Source organism: Durio zibethinus, chromosome 26 (genome assembly GCF_047325235.1).
Source record: "Durio zibethinus cultivar Kanyao isolate XHJ-2024 chromosome 26, ASM4732523v1, whole genome shotgun sequence".
In the NCBI taxonomy this organism is placed as follows: domain Eukaryota; kingdom Viridiplantae; phylum Streptophyta; class Magnoliopsida; order Malvales; family Malvaceae; genus Durio; species Durio zibethinus.
Genome location: NC_143187.1, coordinates 9,523,314 through 9,551,250, shown reverse-complemented (window position 1 = coordinate 9,551,250; position 27,937 = coordinate 9,523,314). Strand labels below are relative to the sequence as shown.

Sequence of the window (27,937 nt, the reverse complement as noted above, 5' to 3'; positions counted from 1 at the left end):
GTTAGCCTATGCCTTTCAAAAGTCTTTAAGAAAAGGCAATTACCAAAATCCGTCTTTGTTTTCTTAGAACTGGAATGATTAATATTTTGCAAATTAAGAAAGTTGGTATTAAATCAGTTCAGTAACCAACTGAACCAAAAAAATAGCAATGCACCAAGAGCACAAATCATATAAGTTAGAAATACATCCAATTTAAAGGAAAAAAAAAAAAAAAAAACTTAGATGTAGATAACTGGTAAGTAAAATTCGCCCCCTCACGGTACAAATCTCAACTATATTCCCTCATTTAGAATTAGCAATTTAGCAAAATAAAAATAAAGACTTTACGAAAAATCTTTTTTAACAAATTAAACTCAATATATATATATAATTTTTTTGACTAAATTTTATATATAATTTTTTATAAAAATTTTTAAGACAATTTTTCATAAAATTTGAACTATATCACAATTATATGTTCGTATTTTATTTAAAATTATTAAATTTACTTGATAAATAATTAAAAAGCAAAACAAAAATGTGATGTTTGAGTAATGCGGGCTGGAGGAAATTTATACATCCAAAACATCTTTTATTCCAACAGATTAAATATAAACGAAAGAGATCTAAAGAAATATCAATAAAAATAAAATAACTCGTTTTTCAGATTCCGGCGATGATATTTATCATCCCACAATTATAGATTACCAAATATTATAACCCAAATAATTTTCATTGAAAAAAAGTGCGGTAGCTAGTTATGGAACAGCAAGACATGTTTCTGTCTTGCAAAAAGGGAAGATTATCAGTAACTATTCACATCTCTTAACCGCCGTTGATATTATGATTGAACGGTTGTCACAATAGATCTCATCAACTTCTCACCACTCTTGCTGTGATTGTATTTTTCTTTTACTTTTTTTTTTTTTTTGGTCTCATTTTCTCTATTCTACTTCATTTTTTCCCTTGAGAACTAAAAGGTAAAGAAATAAAGTCAAATAACAAAATTTGAAAATTTGTGCTTTTCCGGGTTGACGATCGGCGAATATAAAAAATAAATCAGGCGATTTCCGGAAGAGCAGGTTGGTTGAGATCGATATTTAGAAGCGGACGGGGCTTGACCTCGTGGTGGTTCAAATCGACCACGGATGATGAATCGGAGTCGCTTTGCACTCCACCGTTGAACGTCGCGTTAAAATCATGATGATCGAATCTCATCTGTTGATACTGCTGTCCTTTGAGTAAACCAGGCCTGACGAACGCATCAAAGTAAAAAATTTGAGGCCTCGCAATAGCCGGCACGCCGTCCGCAAAAACGCCCGCAACCGGTGAAACTTGCTGGAAAGGAAACCTAACAGTGGAAGACTCGTACCCCTTAACTGCTGTTCCGTGTCGGAGTTTGAGATTCAACGGGGAAGAATCCGTCAAGGGCGTCCGCTCACGGCTCGAGGACTCCACGGTACTGCTCTGGCTGGGGCTCTGGTTGTTGTTAGTACCATTATTGCTACAGTTATTACCGTTGTTAAGATTTTCAAAGGGGAGAGGAAAATTAGTCTTAGCCTTGGCGCCGCGAAAGTCACGAGCGGCGGCGTCGTAGGCTCTGGCGGCTTCCTCAGCCGTATCAAAAGTTCCTAGCCAAACACGGCTCTTCTTCCCCGGATCTCTAATCTCAGCAGCGTAACGGCCCCACGGACGCTTCCTCACTCCTCTAAAATGAAACTCCTTACTATTCCCGTTACCGTTGCCGTTACCCTTGACGGCCGCCGTTTTCTCCCTCGGCGCCATTCAAAAAGGTAAAGACTTTCCGTTTTCCGTTTAAAAAAGAGAGTGAGACAGTGCTTTATCTCTTCTTTTTTTTTTTTTCAACGAAACAGCTGGTATTGGTGTGGGGTTGTGAGAAAAGGCTGGGGGAAGCGAGGATTTTATAGAGGTAAAGGTGCATTTAGCGAGGAATTAAAGGAGAGGGGAAGGCACAGTCAATGAGCAATTTGACTGACAGGGCAGCTGAGAGAATGAGTGAGGAGTGGTGGTAGTTTTGTAAATTAGGAACTCAATTACGGGGCATGTGGGTTCAGAGTATACTATATCACATTATCATTATCTGACGGCTGTTAAATACTGTTGATTGCGTGCTGTGGTATAGGCTCCATCTCACTCTCTCTTTGATCACGTCTCACACACTTTTTTTTCCTAATTAAAATCAATAATTTTTTATAAAAATATTTTTATAATTAAATAATTTTAATTTTTTGAAAATTTTAAAGTAAAATTTGACGAGCCTAAATTTATGGATGGCTCTATAAAGTACTATTACTTTAATAATGGTTTAAGTTTTTATTTTTTAAAAGTGATTTAAGGATACGGAAACTAAATATTTTGTTGAGGCAAGCGAAATAAAAATTACAATATAAAAATGTTTGACAGTTTCATGAATTAGAAGTAAACATTAAACAACGAGAGCTCTATTTTACTAATATTTTTTTTTGTTAAATGAAGTAATTAATAATTGGGCGCGTGAAGTAACTGATGTGAAGTGACAATAGGAAGTTTGAATTAGTTGTCGGCATGTTCTGCTAACACGGCGCGTGAATTGGATCGGCTATTTGATTTTGGAGTACGACAAATAAGGAAAGAGGGGGCTGGCTACTGGCTAGCCTTTGCTTTGCCGCTTTGCTCTCTTCTTCGTAATTTTTCTTTTTCTCTTTTTATTTCTCAATTTTCATTTTGTTCAAACTTTACGGGCTTTTTTTAGCACAACCCCAACCACGCCCTTTAGGCGGTTTTAGTTGGTACCCTTTCGAACCGCTCGCTTGGACCACAGGTGTTACCCACTATTAGACTGTTAAAATAATTCATGCTCTAAATATTTTGATTTATTTTGATTTAAATAAAAAATATCAAAAAAAATTTTTAAATTAAGATTAAGTGGAAACTAGATTCTACGTGGCATCATCATTTGGATATAAAAATATATTTTTATTATTTATTATTTTTATATTATATTAATAAAAATATTATTTAATATTTTAATTTAATAAAAATATTATCTTTATATAATATATTACAAATAATATTTTATAAATTATATTAAATTAAATTTATTAAAATAAATTTAAATTGAATCAAATTAATTATAATTTATGAATATATAAATTGAGTTAAATATAAAAAATATTTAAATATTAAATTAAATTTGAAAATAAATATTAAAGGAGTAAAGATGGAGGCAATCGAGAACTAATCTCGAGCCTATATCCAACATCCAATTAAATCTCGCCACGTTTCTTCTGTTATTAACGCGTGTTGATTGGCACCCAACATCCATAAAAAAACGCTCGTCACTCCAACGCCTGCCATCAACATGAGTAGTTTCTGACAACTAGTATCAATTTCACCCGACAGCTGTCTTCCCTCACCCCCCCCTTCAATCTCTCCGTGAATCGCACGCTCCTCTTTATGAATATTACTCCACTACCCTCTCTGACCCCTTCCGGGCTTTATAACAGTTATTTAGGTTCTTAGTTAAATGTCTAACAATCTCGCAAAACACGTTGCCATATGTTAGAAATGTTAATAACTTTTATAAATTATAAAACTGCCCTTTTAAGGGGTGGAGGCATGTCTTCTGGGGTAGGTTCCTTTATAAATGCATCATTTAATGGCACACAAGCTTGATCTTACAACGAAATTTATAGTCAACATGATTTGTTAATAAATTATTCAAATCTTAGTTTTACTGATTAAATTTAATATTAATAATTTTAAATATAAAATTAATAAAAGAGATTATATAAATTTACAACTCTGTTTAGTATTTACAGGAATTTATTAATATTTTTTATGATATTTAAAATCATCAAATGCTAAGTTTAAGCAGCACCACCATATTTTCTTACCCACGAAGCACTTATGTGTTATAAAAGCATAAAATTAAAGATGTATTGAAGTATTTATTATTGATTAGGAAAGTTTAAAATCAAATCTGTTCCTATCAATTCAAATATTAACACAAAATTTTCATTTTTATGAGTTATAGCTATTAATATTAAAACAAAAAAATTTATTGAAAAGCATTTCTAAAGCTAATATAATTAAAAGACATAATTTGACTACCCAGGACTAAGGCCATTAAAGGCGAAACCAAACAAGGGAGCTGCTAGGAAACTGAGCATGTTAATAACTTGGTGACTTTGTGTTTATGACCTAACTTTTAGGTATCTAAGTTTTATTTGATATAAAAAAATTAATTAAAATTTTAATTTTAATTATATAAATTAATTAAATTAAATATTAAATTTTGTGGGGAATAAATAATTACATTTGAGAATTTGGTTTGGAAAATTTTTAATTTACAAAAATAATAAAAAAAAAGGCAAAATTAAGGCACAGGGAAGGTGAGGGCTACGATAGATGAGAATAGATTTTAGCCCAAACAGCTGTAGGGAAAAGTTTTTTTCTCAGCGTTACATTCCAATTCTCTCAATTAAAATCCGCCGAACTTTGTCGGCATTTACGAGCTCTACGCGGCTTAGCTAGCAAGTAACAAGGCAAAGGATTTTCTTGTGGCAAGTTGATCTATCAACGGTGTGCAAGGCTTTAGTCGGTAAACCGTACGAGTTTGTATGATCCTATCAAATAATAAGTGAACAGATCCAAATCTGACAACAAAGAAAAATCTTACATAAATCGTATAAAAGATTTGTTTGTTAATGTTGTGTTTCCAAAAACAACCACCGTAGATTAGAGTAGCCTTTCATTTTTGGGGTGATGGCTGCCCACAAAATTTCCAAACACGCTCCCAAAACCAGCCACGAAATTTCTGTTGCCGGCTGTTCGGCAGAAATTTTGGGCCCACAAGTACACCCGCGTCGAAATTGACTTAATTGACTTTGAAATTAATGCCATGTTTTTAAATCTGCCACAATGGTGATCAGTTCAAATTGTTGAAAAAAATGGCCTGACTATATAAAATTAATAGTAACACATCTCTGATTTTCAGTCTGAATTTTGCATTGAGTTTTATTTGTTAATTAGTAAAATCCATACACGGCATGTATAATTGATTCAACGTTTTATTATATATATATATTTTGCAGCATTAAATGCATTAATCAGGTTGACTGAACAAGTGGCCTTTTACGTTGTTTCAGCACTGCGCTTCCAAGTCAGCCATCTCCTTTGGTCTCCTTTACATGGCCCATTCACTACCTTTTTTTTTTTTTTTTCAAATCTTTGCATTAAATGAAGATATTTATTTAATTTTTTTTTAAATGAGCTCACTAAAGTATTTGAGTAATCTTGATAAATCCATATAATAATAATAATAATAACAATAATATAATTAAAAAAAATTTTATTAAATATCAATAGTTGTATAACTTATCGAAAAACTTTTTAAATTTTAATTTTAATAATAAAATTATCATACACATTAATAATTATCAATATTTATTAAAAAATCATATTAATATTTTTCTATAATTATTACTATTTTTTAATAAGAGATTAGTCAAGCATACGGTATTGACGGGGGACGTGAATGTGTATGTTTTCCCATTATTTTCAATGAAACATCTTATCTGTTTTTTTTTTTTTAGGACAAAATTTCCCAAGCCAATAAAATGTGAAGGCTTGTGTGAATGGGAAGTGAGAACTGGTCGCGGCTTTGAGCCATCACTTACAAAGTCAAATATAAAATTTGCATGCATTTGGGTTCATGATGCCCCATTTCTGCGTGTTGACCATCAATTTCTTTTTTTTTTTTTTGGCGTTTTTGAGATGTTAAATTTTGCTTTGGACTCAAAAAAAAAAAAGAAAAAAGGACAAACTCTTTGACATTATTCGCTGTATGAGGAAAATATTTCAAAGGAAAGAATCGGTGCCATGGAAGAATTGCTCAAGATTTTGATGCTTTAGCATATGTCAACAAAAGAATATGATACCATTGTCAACAAACCAATGCTAGAATAAAGTTAAATCTTCAGAGCTATCATTCCAGTTGTGATTGATTGAGGATCTAGAAGCACCTCCCATCGAATTGTTAGTATCGGGAAAAACTCAAATCTCGCAAGGAATTTATTTGAAATTTTTTTAAAATAAATTAAATATTATTTGATGAATAAAAAAATTTTATAAAAGGGGGGGGGGAAGTTTCGTAAACTAGGCCGCTAATGTTTTTAAAGAATGTTATTCCAATGATGAATACGACCTTTAAGTTGGGTTCTTTTTGTTAAAAAAAACAAAGGCGAAAGCAGGCTTTGAAGGTAAATTTAGTCAAAATGCGAGCGTTGGCTGGAACTGAAATCCAGACCACAGAAGTTATACGCGGACTCAACGCTGGATCGGGAATTTTGCTTGTCCTGCATTGCTTTCGTTTCAAGGAAACAAAAAAGCCGCCTTTTTTGACTTTTGCATGTAGTCTTAAAACCACCAAGCTCTTACAATTATGGTAGTTTCTTGGAAAATTTCTTGGCGTTGAAAGTGTTGGCTGTCTTGTCTTAACCTTAATACAATAATGAATGCCACAAATTTAAAAATAGTGTTTGACCCTACTAAAACAAAATTATCCACGAATATTGTCGGCAAGTCGTGGGTGACCAGGGGCTTCAACAGCTGGTTGGACAGTGATGATCCTAGTCCAAACAACGAGCGAGACAGTTCAATAACGCAGTTGGGCTAGGATTGCTCCGTTCCACTCAAAGCATTTGGGCTAAGCATTAGCCGCTGGTTTACAATTCCAGTTAGATGGACCAAAAGCTTCAGTTTCTGGATTTGGTCTGGCGAACTCCTTCCTGACCCAAAAGGAAACTCCTTTTTGGGCCTTTTCTAAAATTGACATTCAATTGTAAAGGGATTATTTATTGATTATATCTATTTTTTTGAAACATGTAATTTATAAGAAATATATTAAAATTAATTTATTTTGATTTAAAATTATATGAAATTTATAAAAAATTTATATAAATTAGCATGTATAAGTGATAAATCTTTACATAATTTTTTATTATAATTAGATAATTATAAGATTATAATAAAAAATTATAGATGATATATTCCCTTTTTTTGAAACTTTTATAATTTGTAATTTAAAAATCGAACCTAATTCTTTATTTATAGAAACGGAGTCGAACCCACTTCTTAAACATAAAGTTTAAAGAGTTCGTCTTTCCTACATTTTTATGAAATTTGTTAAGAAAATTATGCTGTGTATTTTTTAGTATACCATAAAAAGAATATATAATAATAACCTTCTAATCCCATTAATGAAGTTTACAAATAAATTTTTAAGATACTTTGAAAAAGAAAAAAAAAACTGGATACTTTTAAAACAATCACTGATTAGGCAAGAGAGTCAAAATCTAAGGTAAGGCACCACCGAAAACTCTTATTGAGTTTAATACTTGAATTCAAACCTAATCCAATGTATTAAGAAATGTGTCAAATGAGCTTTAGATATGTTGGGAGAGTTGTAGTAGGCTATATAACCAATAAAACTAAATAATGAAAATGGTAAGCAAATTTTATCATTTAACAAAGAAAGATAAAAACAAAACAGCACGTGGTTTATACTTCTGTTTTCTTCGCAACATTATAATGTGTTTTGAGTGTTGACAAAGCTATTTTTCAAGTTGAAATTGGCAGTGTTAAAAACGTTTTTCTTTGTTTTCTGAACGGGTAATTGAAAGCGCCATCGGAAGCATCGTAAAGTCGTTCTAACGCAGAGTACCCAGAATGCTCAAACAATTTGACTTCATCGTAGTCTGACTTTTCGTCGCTAGTCTTTTTCTTTTTAATCAATTTTGAAACTACAAAAAAAAAAGAAAAAAGGAAGGAATGCTCATCCTCCATGTGACCATGTGAGAGCTAAAAGCATACGTAACTTTTTCCAAGCTTTGGAAAAAAATTGCCAAAAAAAAAAAAAAAAACTCCGTAGTCCAAACCGTTAAGAGTACGTATATTTGTAAGCGTTAAAAAACTATGAACCGTTAGAAACACGTTGCTACGTGGCAGACAAGTGGGCAGTTTTCAGACAGTCGCCGTCCACCTGGTAAAATCTCCCAGCTTACATTGGCCGCTGTGTGCAGTCAAACGTCAGACTGTGCAGCGTCTCTTTCATGACTTCTCTCTCAAACACAACTATTTTTTTCAAATAAAAAATTCAAAGAAATTACTCGGACCAAAGACCACTTCAATGGGTCGTCTCCTACCTTTGCATCCGACTAAAGCCCCCCAATCCGAACTCAGTTTCACTAAACCCTCACGCAACTCCAGCCTCCGTCTGATCAGGAATCATGGCCGGCAATCTTTATCAAATGAACCCGCAATCGGCAGCAGAAAAGGCGGTTTCAGTGATCGGGTTCGGGTACGACTTGTCCAAGGATATCAGGCTATCGGCTTGCCGGGCGGGCCCTTCCGGGTCGAGATTGATCGAACTTGACTCAACAGTGAGTCGGGACCTGGTTTTCCCTGGTGGGGTGGTTGTTAAAAATGTGCCCAATTCGATTAAATGCGATAAAGGCGAGCGTACTAGGTTTAGTTCTGATGTTCTTTCTTTTAATCAGGTAAGTTGCAAAATCCCTTTTTTTTTCTTGGTTTCTTTATGATGAATTTTAGACAGTTTTTCATTAGCGGTCTTACGAAACTGTTCTAAAGAAGCTCTTATTTGTTTATGTTCTCTTGTTTCTCTTTTTTGCTGGTTCTTGCGCATTTTTGTTCTTTGGAAGTTGTTTTGAAATTTAATTTGTCCACAAACGTTGCTTCTGTATATAAATAAATAATAGAATGCTAAGCATATGCTTTGATAATAGAAACGGAAAACGACCTCGGAGTCTGAGTGTTTTCTTGAGTCTTTGCTTGATGGATTTGTTGCTTTCTTTGAATTAAACTTGTGGTAATTTTGTGCTAGATGTCAGAACAGTTCAATCAGGATTTCTCGTTATCCGGCAAGATTCCTTCGGGCTTATTCAATGCCATGTTTGAGTTCAAGGGCTGCTGGCAGAAGGATGCCACTGCCACAAAAACTCTTGCTTTGGATGGTTGGTTCATAACACTGTACAATGTAGAGTTGGAAAGAACTCACATAACTTTGTCTGAGCATGTGAAACAAGAGGTGCCTACTACATGGGACCCTGCTGGTCTTGCCGAGTAAGTTCTATAAACACAAGTTTGGAATGGTTTGGGGTAAAAGACTTGCTTGGAATTATGGTTTCTTACTTTGTCATATGAAATTGCGCTTCTTTTTATTCGGATTATAAAATTGCACTTGTGACTTTAGTGCTTCTATTGAGGTTAACCGTGTGTTAGTATTGATTTCGTTTACTAAATCATTGCCAATTATGTTTTTTCCCAGGTTTATTGAAAAATATGGTACTCACGTTATTGTTGGGGTTAAAATGGGGGGTAAAGACGTTATACACATAAAGCAATTACAAAATTCAAATCTTCAGCCCAATGAAGTGCAGAAAACTTTAAAGCAATTAGCTGATGAGAGGTTTTCAGAAAATGGAAAAACTCCTGAATTTTCAGAACAACCAAAGGTACATTTAATCTTAAAAATCTAATGAATTATACATGCATATTTCTTTTTTAAACGTTACAGGGTAGGCGAAATTACAGTGTTTAGATAAATTACAGGGTAATGTTCACTATGCACTGTATATTTAGGATTTCCTTGGTAAGAAGTAAGGGAGGTAGTGATAATGTGATATAGATGATAGAAGGATGCAATTCAAATTGGTTATTATTTAATCTTATCTATATATGAGTTCATGAAAGAGCCTTGTCAGCAAGGCTTGGGAAATACTCTTGTTCAACTTTATTTGTATTTATTGGTGCAGGAAGAACCTTATATGCCCTGGGAACTTCAAGGGGTGCTTGCTGCATCAATTAGGCCACCTGTTGTTACTCGCTCAAAGAATAATGTAAGTTTCTTGGTGTCTATTTTAGCAGCTGTTTCAAAACTGCATCCCCTAAAAGGCAACCTGCTTCTAGTAGTGGTGACTCTTTCATTTGATTTTTGTAATTTTCCATTTTGCAGGATATTGTGAATATTTATATTCGAAGGGGAGGTGTTGATTTTGGTCAAAGTCATAGCCAGTGGCTTTCAACTATATCACAGTCACCTAATGTGATATCAATGTCCTTTGTGCCTATTACTTCTCTATTGAGTGGTGCCCGGGGCAATGGATTCTTAAGTCATGCAGTGAACTTGTACCTACGATGTGAGTTTGCATAATTCTTATACTGTCAGTTTGGTCTTTCCAAGTCTAAATGACTAGATGTGTATTATATTGGGGCAATTCGGTGATTGCAAGGAGACAGCCTACTAGTAAAGCAAGTCGATATCCTTGAATACTACTTAGTCTTTGTAAACCGGAATTTTACCCCGTTAGTTGGATAAATTAATTAGCTCATTCACGTATTTATACTTGATAAATGCAATTATTTGATGTTGAGTTACCATTTATTCATACTTTGGTACATTTCCAATAAATGTGATGGGAAATAGGATTGTTTATACTCTTGGCAGATTTATGGGACATAATAAATAATTAAATACATTGTAATAATATAATTTTTGCGGACACTGATTGCTTGGGTGTTCCCTTTGAGTGAATGCTTGTGTATATGAAACATCATTGTAAAGTTTGTAAACCATATTACCATATCCTTCTTTGTTAGTGTGGTGTATATGTGAGCACTGATTTTGACCTCTATTGATTGGTAATATATGCAGATAAACCACCAATAGAGGAACTCCAAGTATTTCTAGAATTTCAATTGCCTAGACAATGGGCTCCCGTATATGGTGACCTGCCTCTCGGTCTCAAGCGTAGAAGACAAGCATCCCCATCACTTCAGTTCACTTTTATGGGGCCTAAGCTTTATGTTAATACCATGAGGGTATTATATTGCTGCACACAATAATACTTGCACCATTTATTTTGACATTTTGAGTTATTTCTGGTTGCTTGCTGCTTAAGTGAAGATCCTTAATAGTTGATATGTGGAATGGTAGTGTCTACAAGTTGATGAATGCATCTATCCATGTTCCTTGTCAAATCTACACAAACTCCATCGCATATTAAAGTTACTCTGTTTGCTTAGCTATGGTTAAAAATCTTTACTATTCTAGATGCATCATTTATGTTAGATTGTTAATTAACTTCTCATTTTATTTAACCTGTCATCTAAACTTTTGACCATGCTGGTAAAGTGCTTGCTTTGTGAACTGGTAATACGGATAGAATGCTTTCCTTGTTTAGTAACTGTAACATTACAATGGGGCTCAAATAACCATGTTAAGAAAAAATGTTGTCCATTAGAAAACAATGTGGAACCTTCTTCACATCTTATTTTAGGAAATATTGCCTTCATAATGTTGCAGGATGCTTGCCATGATTAAAAAGTAGCTTGTATCCAGTGTGCAATTAATGCTGAACTTGTTCCACCAGAACTCGTGCACGTGATTACCATTCTCATTTGACTAAGTCCCGAGTTCCAACCTGGTCTAAAATCCTTTAATCCACCAATTGCAGGTTGATACTGGAACTCGACCTGTGACAGGAATACGCTTATACCTGGAGGGCAAGAAGAGCGACCATCTGGCAATCCATCTTCAGCATCTCTCAACTCTTCCTACAATCCTCCAGCTCTCAGATGATCACAGTTATGAGCCCATCAATGAGCCAGAACGTGGGTACTTTGAACCTGTCAAGTGGAGCATATTCTCGCACGTATGCACTGCCCCTGTACAGTACAATGGAACCCGCTTTGATGAAACTGCTTCTATAGTGACCAAGGCTTGGTTTGAGGTAAAGGTTGTTGGCATGAGGAAAGTTCTGTTCCTGAGGCTTGGGTTCTCCATGGTGGCCTTCGCTAGGATCCGTAGATCAGAATGGGATGGGCCCTCAACTTTGTCGCGGAAATCCGGAGTCTTCTCAATGTTGATTAGCACAAGGTTCAGTTCAGGACTGAATCCCCGAGAGAAGCCAACTAAAGTGGATTTAAATTCAGCAGTTTTTCCAGGAGGTCCACCTTCACCTCCTAGAGCACCAAAAATGACAAACTTTGTAGACACAAAGGAGATGGTTAGAGGACCTGAGGAAACACCTGGATATTGGGTGGTTACTGGAGCCAGACTTTGTGTAGAAGGAGGCCGAATCTCTATCAAAGCTAAGTATTCTTTGTTAACAATAATGTCAGAAGAAAGTATGATGTTGATGTGAGAAAATCAAACGAGGAATACGCATTATTTGTACCGCTGTAAGTGTTTTCATGTACATCATTTATTTGAAATGACCTTGAATACAAGGCCGTTCTTCTAAATTGTGTTTTGGGAACCAAAGGGTCCCGTTTCCCAACTCCTCTTGTTTCTTGCAGAGAATTTCGACTTCTACCAAGCAGACCTTAGTGTCCTTGCCTTTCACAGTAAGTAGTTTGTGTTGTATCTGTGAGGACGTTAGCCGTCTTAACTTTTGCCTGGGAAATTAAGCACTGATTCATGCTTGCTAGCTCATCTGTAGGATGTGGGACTGACTGAGCACCACTCTCCTAAACCAATTATAACTGAATCTGCACATCCGACTGCCATGTACTTCAATGATCAATCCACATTCGCTGTCGTGAACATTGCAAAATTTACCCTTTTACCATATTTTCCCTTTGTCTATGAATACTGCACAAATAGCAGTTTTTTTTTTTTTTCCGCAATGCATAAGAGGATAGATCAAACCCTATGCATGCCCTTCCCTCTGAAGCTAGACTTGATCCCTTAAACATAATTGAATAGCCAAGAAATAAGCAACAAATTTAAAGGCTAAGCTGACATAGCTTGATGGGATCAAATTAACCAATTTTCCATTTATCCAAAAAAATAGATTTAAGCTAACACACCTGATGTGATACAGAGAAAGAAAAGGACAAGAATATCGTTGAATGTTAGGAGAAAGAAAGAGGTTATGACAGCTGGCTTGTTATTGTAAAGATAAGGTTGGGGGGGGGGGGGGGGGAGTGCACATATTGTCTGTGTGAGATTTGCGTTTCTTCCTGAAGTATCACCAATAGTCTCCACAAGAGCATGAACCATCTTTAAAATGGTGGTATCTGTTGATGTCTCTCACAATAATTTCCCTGGAGACAATTTTACAAATGAATTTGAATGCGGTATGGCAATCAACGCAGACTCTAAGATTCTTTTTCACTCTAATTGGAGCTCCTGGCGGAGTGGCAATCAACCCAAAGGCTACTGCAAGTTTTTCACTGTGGTGGTATAGAAGCTTCTCCTTTTCACCACGTTCCACATCATGAAGATCAATCTCCACCTTGGGAACATAGCCAGCTTTGTTCAAACGGTCACTTAGCTCATCAAGCTTTGCATAGATTTCTTCACTCCTAACATGGCTTCTGTCTCCCACTACGAAAGTGTGTATCTGGTCTTTGACCTCAATCCAACTAATCCCAGGTTCTTTCTTCACGTTGCAGTCTTTCATTAGTCTTCTCATCTTTGCCACATTATCCCACATGCCAACTGATGCATATATGTTAGCTAGAAGAATATGGGTACCAGATTTCTCTGGTTCAAGTGTAAAAAGCATCTCTGCTGCATGTTGGCCAAGCTCAACATTCTTGTGGATTCTAGCAGCACCAAGAAGTGGCCCCCAAACTGAGGCATCAGCTTGAAAAGGTATCGTATTTATGAGTTGCATTGCCTCATCTAATCTCCCTGCTCGACCAAGGAGGTCAATCATGCAGGCGTAATGCTCTTGCATAGGTTCAAATCCAAACAACTCTCTCATTGATCCGAAGTATTTTTTGGCTTCAGTAACCAAACCAGCATGATTACAAGCACACAGGACGCTGACCAAAGTTATCTGATTGGGAGAAACACCATATTTAAGCATTTGATTAAATACCCGGAGGGCTTCTTTCCCATGCCCATGTTGAGCTAGTCCTCCTATCATTGCGGACCATGAGACTATTCCTCTCTCAGGAATCTTAGAGAACACACGTTCTGCATCATCTATGCTTCCACATTTGGCATACATGTTGACGAGAGAATTTCCAGCAAAAATATCAGACATAAATCCATATTTCAAGATGTGAACATGCACTTGCTTCCCTTGTTCATATGCTGATAAATTTGCACATGCATTTAGGAGTGAACTACAAACATATGGATCCGGCTCTATCCCTCTACCTAGCATTTCTAAATACAGCTTAAGAGCTTCTTCACCTTCTCCAGATTGAGAATAAGCTGTGATCATAGATGTGAAACCCACCAAATCAACAATTAAGCGCTCTTTGAATATTCTTTTTGCATCTTCTAGAAGGGCACATTTTCCATATGCATCGATAAGGCTGTTTACAACATAATTGTCAGACTCAAATCCTGATTTCACCGAGAGTGTATGAAATTGTTTGCAAACATTGTTCGCCTGCAAGCGAGCAATGGATTTGAGGACTGTTGATAAAGTTGACTGATTAAATCCTACTCCTTCCTTGTACATCAAAGGAAACAGTGATACAGCTTCCATATCTTCCCCATTTTGTGAATGCGCAGAGATAACAGCATTCCATGCAATCATGTCCTTGTCTGGCATCCAATTAAAAACCATTCTTGCATCATTCATCAAATCACTTTTGGAATACATATCAATAAGACCAACATCCACAAAAGGATCTGATCCTACATTTAGCTTTATCAAGTTACAGTGCAACTGTCTGCCCAATTCCTTGAGCCCCGTCTCAGCACAAGCTTTTAGCGCACTGGACAAGGTAAACATATTTGGATGTGTTCCAGACCTTCTTATTTGCCCAAAAAGCTCTAAAGCCCAATCATGGTTCTGATGAAGAACACAACCAGCGATGACAGCATTCCAAGAAACAATATCAGGTTTTGTAATCTCCTCAAAAACGGAAACAGCATCCTCAAGATTTCCTATCTTTGCATACATGTCCACAAGTGCATTCTTCGAGAAAGGATCTGAATTATAACCAAGCTTTATCAAGGACCCGTGAATTTTCCTTCCTTCACCACTATCCTCCAACCCTGTGCAAGCGTTTATCATGCTAGATAAACTAAATTCATTAGGTTTTATTCCATTTGAAACCATTTCATGAAACAACTCCACTGCTTCTCCAAAGTAGTCACTCTGCACATAACAAGAAAACAATGCATTCCATGAAACAACACTCCTTTCAGGTAAATCATCAAAAAGCCTCCTCGAATCACCAAATTCCCCGCATTTTGCGTACAAGACAACCAAGCTGTTACCTACATATTCATCACACTCGAAACCGGTAACCACCACGACTCCATGAACCTGTCTCCCTAACTCCAAATCCTTTGCAAAAGTACAAGCTTTTAGAACGCTTGGAAAAGTGAACTCGTTGCACTTAACACCCAACAAATGCATCTCATGAAAGGCTAAAATGGCTTCTTTACCAAACCCATTTTGGGCATACCCAGAAATCAAAGCAGACCAAGAAACCAAGTCCGGTTCAGGACTTTCATCAACCAGTTTCCTGGCATAGCCAAAAAGTTTACATTTTGCATACAAATTGGTCAGAAAGTTCCAACTTTTGCGGTCTTTGCTTGACCCAAATTTGATCATATGGGCATGGATTTGCATGCCTGGAGATAGGGTCTTGGTGGCATTGCATTTTGACAAGAGCTTAGAGTAGTATGGAACAGAGAAGGGTGTAAGATTTAGCTCTTCGTTTAAGCTTAAACAAGGGTAGGATTTTAAGTCGTGGGTTGATTTAGCTGAGGTTTGAAAATGTTGAGAAGAGAAAGTAAATGATTTAAAACGTGGGTAACGTCGTTGGAGAAGAGATTTTTGGAAATGGACGGAACTGAGGTAACGAATTTTCATGATCCATTTGTTCATTAACCTGCTTCTGGGTGGTCAAGACGTTATAAACTACGTTCAATTCCTTATGCGTAGTCGTTTTGTTATGAAACTCGGGAATTTTCTCAAACTAGCTAGAAGTAGATTTTTCACTTGAGCAATAACTTCAGCATGGATTTGTGATATTTAGGCCAGTGAAGCCATTAAATTTAGTTACCAAACCAGAAGTAAAAACATCATCATCATAATGAGAATGACATGATCTCAAACAAGATCTGACATTTTGAGCAGCACTTGAAAGCTAAATCCTTTGAATCAGAAAATGTTGATTGGTGAAATGGATAAATTCTAGGAGCATGCCATGCCATGCCTAACTCTCTTTGTTTGAGTTGTCCCTCACTCCTCGTTACTTGGATTTTTTCACTAGCAATACCATGGCTCTCTTTTCTTCTTTCTTCGCTCTATATATGAAAAAATTGTTCCACCAAACAACCCCAATTATTCCTCCATTCAAGTTTCAACAATAACTAATTTCAATTATATTACTCAGAAAGAGCTCTTTAATAAACTACTGTCTTCTAACTACTACCAACATTTCCAGTTTTTTGGGTATTATTACAGTATTGTGAGGTCAGAGACTGAACTTTAACAGAACATTTTCATCTTGTAAGAATTTCATCAAAACTGAAGATCAGACATCATTTTCAACATGAGCAATAACATAACTTGAAGGATTCCTTAATGCCATAGAATACAGTTACAGTATACAATATGATTTGGCTAAATTTGGGTAAAACCTTCCCTTTTGTTTCCTTCAAAGTTTTTGTTTTAAGAATACAAGGTTATAATTATTATAATAATTATATAATATGCTACTCAAATTCTAGTTCTAAGTAAATATTTACAGAGCGTGATGGCATGTGCAAGCATGACCCACATTACAACTTGCAAGAAGAAAATGAATCAGTTTATCTGTTTTCTCTCTTTGGTCTACCACCCAGCAAATCCCAGGAAACTGAAAACCAAACAAAATGCCATACGTTAGAACATTAGAATTGACAAACACAGAAATAATACTAATAACATTCAGAATTGCATGAACAAAATCTAATTCTGAAGAACAGTTAATGCTATGACAAATACTCAATATATAGTTGTACCAGCCGAAGCTTATAACAAGAAATTTTAATCCCAAAAGTTCTCAATTAAGAGAAATAAGCAGTCGCTGAAAGAGTATTGAGTTTAATCTCTTTTAAGAACAAAATTAAGGGGAAAGGACCCAAAAAGAAAAAGCTTAGCAGCAGAAGTAGTCTGACTGTGGACTAAGATACAAAGGAAAACTTTTTCTCTGAAGATTTCTTTTTCCCAGATCAGTTACTGTGAAATATATCTTACCCTGACCTCTGGCAACTTGAGACACAATACAACCCGAAGATATAATCTTTCAGGGATTTTTAGAAAAGACAGAGAACATCAGAAACAATCTTAATCCAATCAAATTGCAGAGGGAAATCAACGAAAAAAAAAAAGAGAAAAGAAAAGAGTTAGGAGTTGAGAATGATAGAAACCGTTAAAACATGAACGAACCTGAGAGAACGAAAGGCTAGGTGTTGAGAAAGAACATGGAAGAAGAAATTGGCTACGTGAAGGAACACCACAATTCCCATACACCCCAACACAAACAGCTCCACCATCATTCTCACTTCTCTCCAAACAAAACAGAACACGAAAAAACCCGACACGAAAAAGAAAGACTTTCTTTTCTATAGTATCTGTTAAACTCTTTAAATATAAGAAAAAGTGGAGCACCCCCTAATTGCTTATAATTGGACTTGTTCTTAAAGCGACCTATTTTAGGATTAATCAATAAATCATCATCATCTAATTACTAATAGTTATTATTAAATTATTATTTGATGGAGTTTTGGATGTCGAGTGTTTCGTATTCTTTCTTATGGATAACAGTATAGATTCCTCCATTAACTTTTCCTTTTTTAATACACCAAAACTAGACGTGATTGGGAGCTAAGACTCTTGCAAAGTCTTTTTTTTTTTTTAAACCCTATGATTTTTTGGCCACTAGATTTTTCTGTCTGCCAACTGCCATTTATTGGTTTCGTTTTTAGCCACAGCCTATGATTTTTTGGCCGCCACCAACCACTAACAAATGGTGTTGCTCTTCTGGGTTCTAGTTGGCGATTTTTTTTTTATCTTTTTTGGGGGTTTTGTTTTGCTCGTGGTTCTCTTTTATATTCTGAACAATGATCAATTCGATCAGGGTTAAAATATTGACTGATGAACTTGGCAAAGTCTTTTGTTTTAATATTGAACTTTCCAATAAGAAAATTATCAGGTCATGATCTCAATCGGTCCGTTGTTCTTATCTTGATTACAACACAGGGTGAAGCCAATGGCTCATATAAGCAAAAAGATTAAATTTAAAGATGCAATTAACGTCTCCTGATGAGGTTCTTGAAGAAATTACACATGATTAAGTTTGCGCTTAAGTTAATTCGTTTATTAGAAAGTGGGAGGTTTATAGTTACTGCACTGCAAGTGTATCGGCGCAGCTACACATCAAACCGACCCTTTTTTTTTGTTTGCATTAGTTTGTGTTTAGTTGCATCGACCTGATGTCACAACTCAACAAGCTGACCATGAATAGTATCTCCTGACGTTTTACTAGTTTTTCCACTATTTACATTTGACCTGTTGTTCATCTGGTAAGATGCCAGATTGCCAAAGCTGGAGATGCGTAGTGTTTTGGAGGAATTTTTGTTGATGGACCAATGTATCAGAAGTAGAAAGTAGAAACCCATGTTTTGTTTAATAGAAACTGATGTAGAAAAGAAATTACATTGATAGATGCATGATGAATTAAGGAGAGTGAATTACTTTAAGTATAATGAATTCAAAGCAAGCCAGTCAAGAATCTCTTTCCCAAGTTTTAGCCATTTAACGACAAGACAAAGGTCCCTAGGTTCTATGCCCTATACTAGGAATTGAACAATGCAACAGGAAAAATGAATGTTTCTTGTTGTGTTAGCATATGATTATCGGACAAGGAATGGTGAAAAGGGGGCAGAAGAGCAAAATTTGGTTTACCCCATACAAGCATTCCAACAAGAAGCTAACTATATTTGAATTGTGAATCATCAGAAGAGAGAATTGCAGGATTTTCCCTTTGATCAATCCACTTACTGCTGGAACAAACAACACAGTATAAAAGGGCGACATGCTAGAAACTTGTGTTAAAGAGCTTTATCTTTCAATGTAAGAAGTATCTCATAAATTAAAGTTAAGCCATAAACTAGAAAGATCATTCTTACACCAGAAATAGTACAATTCTGGTTGAAAAGGACCTATAAAAGGATTGGGATCTTATCATGAAGCAATCAGGTGTTGCTTCAACATTCAGATTAGGCAAACCTTAGGTTGCCAAACATTATAAAATCATTAGAATCCTACCCAGAAATGGCTCCCACAAAGATTTTGGTAACTACATTATTTTTCATTTCACTTACTGGTTTTATTAGTCAATTAGAAGAGTTGACAACAACAGATCTTGGACAAAACCAGCTCTCCCTGTGGCTAGCTGAATCCTTTTTTCACGCTCTTCGTTGCTCAAAGAAGGATCAAAACTGCAAGAGAAAAAAGTAAAAATATGACGACAAATTAGAATTATATTTGACAGTTTCTATAAATAATTGATATATTAAAAGGTAAGAGATGCTTCATATCTCAACGTCAAAGGTTTTGAATTGGTTTTTCAACATAATCAAACGGATATGAATCCCTAACCTAACCCCTTACTTTGAAGTTTTAACCACACTGCATTCTCTCTAAGCAATGATTTTTGAATGCCCAATCAGACCATCAGACAAAAAGCTCAAGAACAATCCTAACATGAGTTTACTTTAATTCATACAACATGCAAAAAAAAAAAAAAAAACTCTTTTAAGAAAGAAAGAGTAAGACATTTAAAATGCACAAGTCCCCTCCAATATATGTCAAAAGAAACACTGAAAGTATTCCATTTTGAAATAAAGAGAAATTTTCATCAAGTTTTCTTGGCCTGTAAAAGAGTTCTTAAAGGGCATCAGACTATACTCTGAATAGATGATGGAGGAACATTTTGAAATGGATATCAGCATAAATATAATTGAATCATTGAAGATGACGAAAACAAGTAAGAGTGGTGTGATTTATAAAAAGAAAGGAGGAACGAGAATTATTAGTGACTATAGTGACGGGTCCAAACTTGAAGCAAACTTTCTTTTTTTTTTACCTAACAAAAAACAGAGATTTTTTCAAGAGTTCAAGGCAGTCCACAACTCATACAGCAGCAAAAGTTATACCAAAGCTGCATTAGACATTATTTCCACTAGGTAAAAGGGGACTCCTTCAATTGGTTATTAGATTTGCATCAAAGTTGCAAACTCAAACATATACATCTTAACTAAAAGTTTAAAGGACTAGGAAAACGTTACAACATTATTGAATATGTTCTACTGTAGAATATATCTGAATCATTACCTTGATTTCCACATATGAGTTTGTACCACATTTTTTGCAGCAGTGTCTTCAGCACTAGTTACAACAGATTTAGAAATTTCTTCTGCTTCAGATGCAGTGAAATTCAAAATGAGTGAAGAAAGCAATGAATCACTAGCTGCATTAGACACATTAGCACTGCTTGATCTATATGCCCCACCCCCTAGAAGTACTTGCAGATGAGCTTCACGGAGATCCCGACCCAAAAGAGACAGTGCCTGACTGTTAGGAATTGCAACTCTACGTAACCTGCGATGTCTCTGCAAGTAATCTTTTGTTAAGGGAAACTGGCCTAACAATTCAACTTTTTCCGAGTAAATACAGAATCAAATACACCCATAATTTCCAAGTCATATGAAGAGAAAGATAAGGTAATAAGAAGTTCAATTATTAAGGATATCTTGAATAAATGTCCATGTTGCAGCATGATATGACTTAGCATGTCTCTTGCAACTTTGACAGAGCAAACTGGACAAATCTGCGACAGAAAGGTTGATGCAGTATAAGACTCTTTCATCATGAAAAAATCAATTGAAACTTTTTTCTACCATAAATCCTAAGGTTAAGTATAACAAGTAAGAGTAATAAACATGACTTTACTAGTTATTTTTTGTTCCTCGATATAATTATTTTGCATTTACACAATTTTGGACACAAAAATTACAGAAGATATTCACATAAGCAGGATTGAAGAATGGAATCCCAGTAAAAAATCTCTCAATTACAATGATAAGGCAAAAACTAAGAAATATGGTAAGACTTGTATGAGGTGCTAGTTGATAAAATCTTTTGGTGGTTGTACCATGGACCTGACCTTGAATTCTCCTATAGACCAAAAAAGAAAGGGTGAGACTAGCTTTCAGACCTAGGAAGTGATTAGCATCCAAATCTACCTCCATCATCCATGGCATAGACCAAATGCTCATTCCTCCACCATTACCAATAGCACATACTAAATGCTCATTCTCAAGCATGGCATTCTCTACCTGTCACACCTATTGCCCCTTTGCAAGTATGTCCACTTCCAACCTTTATCTGTTGAATATAGCATTCTTTTCCCAGCATGAAGATAACATCGCCAATCGTGCTCAAGCCTCCATATAAGTAGCAGTTATTCTTATCAAATTCCAACATAAGTTTCTGCTGCCTAAATGACCAATGATTATCTTATACAAGGCCTCAAGTTAAATGTATAAAGTGTGTAAGCAGATGCTATATTAAAACACCAGTTAAATTGAATATTTTAGTTTCATTTCTTCCCCTACCCAATAAAAACTGCATAAAGATTGAACACATTCTAAGGTTTTGTCTGATAAAGCAACTAAACTGCATAAAGATTGAACACATGCTAAGGTTTTGACTGATAAAGCAACTATCTCATTTTGATTGCCAAAGAGTCACTATGGTTGTCTAGTAACAGATAGAAGCAAGTCCACTTGATAGCAGAATAGTGGTCATTATCATAGGCACCAAAACTATACCTACTACTTTCCCCCAATTAAGCAATAACAAGAAAGGACCTCTCAATCCCAATCATCTTACAATTCAGGCACCTTTAACCCTATGGAAAGTGTATAGAGCTAAAGCAATCGAAATTTCTATTCTTCCAAATCAAGTGTCCAATATAATAACCAAACCTTCAAAACCACAAAACAAGAATGGATCCTAAAATTATTATCAAGCATCTTGGAATCATTATAAAAAACAACTTTATCATTAATATTATCATGCCCCCATGTTCTAAAATGAGCAGTGTGTGATATTCTCATCATATTCAGGAAGCATCAATCACTCTCCAAAATTTAATTCAACAAAAATGGCCTGATCATCACTTTGTAATTTTATTCAGCAAAACAATAGAAGGAAAAAGGAGACCAAAAGAAAAAATAAAATCCTTGAATGAAGCTTACTCAGATAGTCACACAATTGCCTAACAAGAAAAGAACCATAGCAGCAACTCCGCTAGGTTCCACACAATTTGAGATATTCTACTGCCTGGTCGGAGCTACTGTTATTTAATTATTATTCCTTCTGAACGTGCAAACAGATGCCCTATAGAAAACCAAGTAACAAAATTCATTCGTTTTTCTGCCTAAACCAACAAAGTAAGATCCTTTCTCCAGCACTTCTTCAGTGATATAAATGAAAAGGAAAAAAGAAAGCGAAATTATCAACCATAAATAGAAATAATTCTTCTGTTTTACTCCCCTTCTATAAAAGGAAAATTCAAAATTTTTCATGAAAAAAACACCAATAAACCAAAAAAAAAAGGCTACTACTAAGCTTGCCTGAATTAGAAAGAAAACGTCAAACTTTCAAGAATAACCTCGGACTATATCATACATAACCTAAACCAGAAACAGAAAGGTCTTCAGTCTCTATCCGTTAAACCCCCCAAAAAAAATCTTTTTTTTCTTAATAATAGAACTTGCTTACCGTAACCTTAGACTCGCAAGGATGCTCATCTTCGAGATGCGAACACAGAGACGCAATATCGAAATCCTCGTAACAGTATGGACATGGGAAATCGGGTCGTACCTCGTCCTCTACCTCAAAGTCATCGATGCTCAAACGATCTTTATTTATTTATTGTTTAAATTTGAATACAGGAGCACCAACATAAAAAAATTATGAGATAAAAAGAAAAAAACCCAGATCAAATACTAAAAAATAAAATAAAAACGAACCCAAATGAGAACTCTGATGATGGTTCTGCAAATTATATTGGCGTTTGGCAGCTGCAAGACGAGATGTCCAGAAATCGGAATCCATTGAAAGACCAAAGCTTGAGCTTGGCTATATATTAATAATATATGATATTTAAAACAAAGAAAACTATATGAACATCTGCTGAAGGTATGGTTTTCTTTTATCTTCAAACTTTATATGTTTCTGGGTTTTCTTTGACTTTGTCGCTGAGAAACCTTTGGCTTTGGTTTCAACCTTAAAGAGAAAAACAGAAAGAGAGATAAGATAAGTTATTGTTCATTAATAATTGATGATCCATGGTTTTATGATTAAAAAATTGTCTTTCTTTTCACTGTAAAATAAAAACTCTTAAAAATAACGATTGAATTGAGAGGCGGTGCGAGTAAAGACTACGGAGACTACTGGACAAGGGATGACGTAGAGTAAATGTCGGGTTTTTCTCCTCGTTTTTTACTCATGTTCCTGTTTTTTTCTTTGCTTTTTTTTTTTTTTTAATTTATTTTATACTACATTTTTTTCCTTCTTTTTCAGTAACTAGTGGTCTAAATTTACCGCCTTTTTCTTTTTCAATATATATATATATATATTAAGAGAGCAAAAAAATAGGTTAGGGGAGAGACTTGCGCATAAAGTTATGGGTTGTTTGCATGTAGTTACATACGTAAAAAAAAAAAAAAAGATTACATCTTATATTTTTATATATTTCTTATGATTAAATTTGCTTTTTTTTTTTTGTAATTTTTAAATTTCGTGACAGCCGGGCACTGTATTTATATATTAGATAACGGCACATCCACACGATAGTGAAGGAAAACATATTAAAAAAATTAAAAAAAAAAGTGAGAAAAATAAGCGAAAGATAGACGAAGTTACATAACGACTGGATAGTTTTTTTTAATTGAATATGTGAATAATTAAAAAAATAAAATTTATTAAAAATGACATTTACATTGATTATTTTAAAGTGAATTGATGTTTTTGACACATCAAATTCAGTCAGATCTTTTATCAATATCGATAATCATTAATTAAACTTCTACATATATGAAAATGTGATAATAAATAATATGAGATAGAAAGAATAACAACTTATTTTTAAAATCATTCATTTTAACTTTAATTATTGAACGTCTTCATTGGGGGCTTTGTTAAAAGCTTACAAATTGGTATCTAAGTCGTTGAATCCTACTGCTAATCCAATGAGAAGCAGTTAATGAAGATAGACTACCATATAATTCCATTTATAATGACTTTTTCATCAATATTGATAATGACTTTTTAACAAACCCACTCTTTAAAAAGCATTAATTGAAGTTGTTTTATGCTCCTTAAACAGTAATTTTCAAATTTCATCCACCCATATGAACTTTAAACATAAGGTTTTTCAATATCAGTTTAAACGTTTTTGGTTTTTTAAAACAATAGAAAGTTCATTTTAAAAGTGAGCATTGAACATGCTATGGATAGAAAGAGGAGGCACCCTGACAAAATTAAAGAAAAGCATTTTCCTTAATCATAAGATTATAACAAGAATTAATTAATGTCCATAACTTATTACAAGAGACATTACTACTTAGTATTATCCAAAATTAAGAATGCACTTGTTCAATGTATGTCCGAAAGTGATGAAAAGTTTTAGTATATAACAACTGTTCAAGACTGCAAGACTAGCCCCTGGAGGAAAAGATTGGCTTCAATTTTTCATGAGTCAAAAATGCAAACGGCACCGTTTAATAGCAGTTCCATTTTAATGAGAGGACCATAAGAATGCTTCAATTTCTGTTCTAGGGCTTGCCCATTTCTATTCTCCTGCAAGAAAAACGCAACAAACTCCGACAAGGAGAAGAGGTTATATAACTTTGGAATCAATGGCGACGACAGGGCAGCCAAAGCAACAGGGACAAGAACAGAAGAAAACAGCAGAGAAGAGAAAGCCTGTGTTTGTGAAAGTGGATCAGCTAAAACCAGGGACCAATGGCCACACCTTAATCGCCAACGTCTTGTCCTTTAACATGGTCCTTCAAAAGGGTCGAGCTGCTTTTCAACATCACCGCCAAACCCGCATCGCTGAGTGCCTTCTTGGAGACGAGACCGGCACTATCCTATTCACCGCTCGTAATGATCAAGGTCCATTTTTTAACTTTTTTTTTTGTTTCTTAAAAAGTTTCATGCTTTACTGATCTGATCTTAATTTCTCTCAAAAGGGTACATTTTCTTTCATCCTTGATGCCCAAAGCTTCGATCTTTCTTTTTTTTTTTTTTTTTTCTTTTTGGCCTGTTTTAAAGATGAAATACAGTGGCATTTTGAAATCTTTTTCTTTTTTCTTTGTTTTGTTATTGCAAGTGTGAATTTGATACAATCTAGTATCTTAGATGTCAATTAAGGGGTTTGATTGCAAATTGAGTTTCTTGATTTATCCTTGATTGGTAAGATAAACCTCTAGCAAAGTGAATTAATTTCTTATTCTATTAATGTGTTGTGATTGAATCGATTTGCCATTGTGTTGAATTTTATTTATTTTATTTCTCAATTTGGAAAGTTATGAAAACCCTCAAATATATATGGTAAATCAATTAAGAACCTACTTATTGGTGCAATTGCCGTTCATATCCTTAATTTATTAATCATAGTCAATATCGGTGGCTCGTCTGTGAGATTGTCATCTGCTCACAGCTGCAAAAATTATGAACTCATTTTTATTTTGGTTTTTGGGTTTCTAGAGGTTACACGTCTGACAACATTTGAAACTACATAGTTTTTACATATTGATGTCTTGGGTGCATATATTGGGTTTTCTATTTTGTTTTTGCATAAACAAATTATTGAGAGAAAGACACTTCAACCTGATCAAATTTTCATGGGGTGGTGGGTTAAGACAACTGTGGACCTGCTGAAAATGCTATTCTAAACCCCATGCAGTTCGATGATGATGTTACTTGAATCATTTTTCAGTTGACTTGATGAAGCCAGGTAACACTGTAATTCTTCGTAATGCAAAGATCGATATGTTTAAGGGTTCTATGAGGTTGGCTGTTGACAAGTGGGGCCGCATTGAGGTCACCGATCCTGCTAAGTTTGCTGTTAAAGAAGATAACAATCTATCTCTTGTCGAGTATGAGTTGGTTAATATAGTTGAAGAATGATAGAGACTGCATGGACCTCAGTGATTAGCTACTGAAGGAGTTCTTATGAAGTGGCCTGATTATTCTTGTTTACTCTTCATGATGTTGGTGAGATGCTATTACGGTACAGTTTTCATTGTGAGTGTTGGGTTTGGTATACAAATCTTGCTGATGGTTGGTCTTTCTGCTTTATCTTAGTGCTTTTAACATCTAATAGTTTAGTTTAGTACTAGTTGAGTTTGTAGAAGACTGTTTCTTTCTCGTGATCAAATTGCATCTGGATATTTAAGTGTTGATAGTAAAATCCTTCTATATTGAGTTTTTAGTTCTTTGTTGCTCTAAATACTTTATTATGTCTCGGTTGTCCTTCAAAATATTAGCTTCAAAGTGATGTCAAACTTAATGACATTAAGTTGAAAGATACCCTTGCAAGTTTTTCAATTCTTAAATGTCCATACATGATGCGTAACTTTTGCATTCTGGCTTTATTTGAGTGGTGAAATTGACGAGGCTGAACAATCAGGACCTGTACTCTGAGATCATTGCTATATATATGCCATATATATTGAGATGTTCTCAGTTTATGGTTGACAGTGAAATTATCCAAAGAAGCAAAGTTCAGATCAATTTTGGGAAGGGAAATTACTTTCAATATATGTATGGAAGATTCATTTGATTGATGTGGTAAGAGGCCACAAGGGTTCTGATTGGACTCCAAAAGGGTTGATATGAGCCCTCTTTAAGCTTACGTGTAGTGTTATAATAAAACCACAGCAATTATCTGACTTAACATCATCTCTGTAGAGGGCATTGCACTGGCTTTACCAGAGTTTTGGCTGTAAGAGACATTGTAAAAGCCGGATAAGAGAGTTGAGAAGAGATGATTGAGGTTAGCCCCGTAGGTGCTATTCGTGGTGTCGTATACGGATTTGAAGCAGATTTTTTTACTGAAACAGATGAGAGCGAATAAGTTGGTGACCCTTGAAGAAGCCCTTGCTTTCTAGAACGAAGAGCAAAATCCAAACACCGTCTTCCTTTCAGATTACGAATCTTGATTCCATATATCCAAATATATTTATTAATTCTAATACGCGTCAGTGGCAATGCTTGGACGGTTCTTTGCGAAGACTTTGTAAGTCTGGTTATCAAAAAAATAATCTACTTGGATGAAAGCTGACAGGTTTCTTTTTGATTTTATCAGCTGCATTAAACATGGCGGGCTAGCAGCCTGGACTTTGGTCATCGGGGGGCCGCACCCGTGGACTTTGACTACTGACCCGTCCATATTAGTTTAACTCATAGCTTCCCTAAGGGGTCCATGGAACAGGACAAATTATTAACACTGTGTTTGGGTGTGTTTGGATTGATGGGAGAGAAAAGAAAGAAAAGTAAAGTAAAGGAAAATAAAAAAAACAAAATTCATCTTTTTTTTGTTTGGATAAATATTTAATTTAAATAAAAAAAGGTGAAAAATTAAATACTTTTTGATTTTTTTTTATAAATTTAATTTTTTTAATACTCTAATTTGAAGGAAAAGCAATGGAAAAGAAAGTTGAAAATTTTTTTTTTATAAAAAGATTATTATGTTTATCTTTTTATTAATACTAAAATCAAATAAAAACAACTTACTAAAAACTAAATAAAAAAACCTAAGCAGATTACAATCATCTTATAATTTTTTTAAAATCATCTTTTTTTTCAAGTAAGTTTCGTATATATCT

At 34.8% G+C, this 27,937-nt stretch overlaps 3 protein-coding genes and 2 pseudogenes across 7 annotated transcripts; 2 read left to right on the top strand and 3 right to left on the bottom strand.

The window, feature by feature from the left end:
- Nucleotides 1–691: 691 nt before the first annotated feature.
- Nucleotides 692–1,915, bottom strand: LOC111275030 (ethylene-responsive transcription factor 11 pseudogene; annotated as a pseudogene). Its single transcript, XR_016334157.1, has one exon. The product of XR_016334157.1 is annotated as an ethylene-responsive transcription factor 11 pseudogene (transcript).
- Nucleotides 1,916–7,823: 5,908 nt separating this feature from the next.
- NSL1 (MAC/Perforin domain-containing protein) lies at nucleotides 7,824–12,496 on the top strand. The gene is made up of 7 exons (XM_022860101.2): nucleotides 7,824–8,540; nucleotides 8,885–9,123; nucleotides 9,329–9,515; nucleotides 9,816–9,899; nucleotides 10,016–10,199; nucleotides 10,715–10,881; nucleotides 11,517–12,496. Exons 1-7 carry the CDS (start codon nucleotides 8,271–8,273, stop codon nucleotides 12,204–12,206), a joined length of 1,821 nt encoding a protein of 606 aa, XP_022715836.1. The 5' UTR covers nucleotides 7,824–8,270; the 3' UTR covers nucleotides 12,207–12,496.
- Nucleotides 12,497–12,815: 319 nt separating this feature from the next.
- Nucleotides 12,816–16,457, bottom strand: LOC111275026 (pentatricopeptide repeat-containing protein At3g12770 pseudogene; annotated as a pseudogene). Its single transcript, XR_016334336.1, has one exon. The product of XR_016334336.1 is annotated as a pentatricopeptide repeat-containing protein At3g12770 pseudogene (transcript).
- An 83-nt stretch (nucleotides 16,458–16,540) lies between these two features.
- Nucleotides 16,541–23,412, bottom strand: LOC111275029 (protein DEHYDRATION-INDUCED 19 homolog 4-like). 3 transcript variants are annotated; one of them, XM_089755812.1, is made up of 6 exons: nucleotides 23,072–23,411; nucleotides 22,821–22,960; nucleotides 20,785–20,862; nucleotides 20,367–20,650; nucleotides 19,355–19,471; nucleotides 16,541–16,845 (listed from the first exon to the last, which is right to left on the bottom strand). In XM_089755812.1, exons 1-5 carry the CDS (start codon nucleotides 23,154–23,156, stop codon nucleotides 19,363–19,365), a joined length of 696 nt encoding a protein of 231 aa, XP_089611938.1. In that variant the 5' UTR covers nucleotides 23,157–23,411; the 3' UTR covers nucleotides 16,541–16,845; nucleotides 19,355–19,362. The 3 variants fall into 3 exon arrangements, with proteins under 3 accessions (XP_089611938.1, XP_089611937.1, XP_089611939.1); XM_089755811.1 differs by lacking the exon at nucleotides 16,541–16,845 and having other exon boundaries at nucleotides 19,077–19,471; nucleotides 23,072–23,409; XM_089755813.1 differs by lacking the exons at nucleotides 16,541–16,845; nucleotides 20,785–20,862 and having other exon boundaries at nucleotides 19,077–19,471; nucleotides 20,367–20,644; nucleotides 23,072–23,412.
- Nucleotides 23,413–24,871: 1,459 nt separating this feature from the next.
- On the top strand, nucleotides 24,872–26,541 carry LOC111275028 (uncharacterized protein At4g28440-like). The gene is made up of 2 exons (XM_022860102.2): nucleotides 24,872–25,220; nucleotides 26,047–26,541. The coding sequence occupies exons 1-2, from the start codon at nucleotides 24,962–24,964 to the stop codon at nucleotides 26,235–26,237; spliced, it is 450 nt and encodes a 149-aa protein (XP_022715837.1). The 5' UTR covers nucleotides 24,872–24,961; the 3' UTR covers nucleotides 26,238–26,541.
- The last annotated feature ends 1,396 nt before the right edge of the window (nucleotides 26,542–27,937 follow it).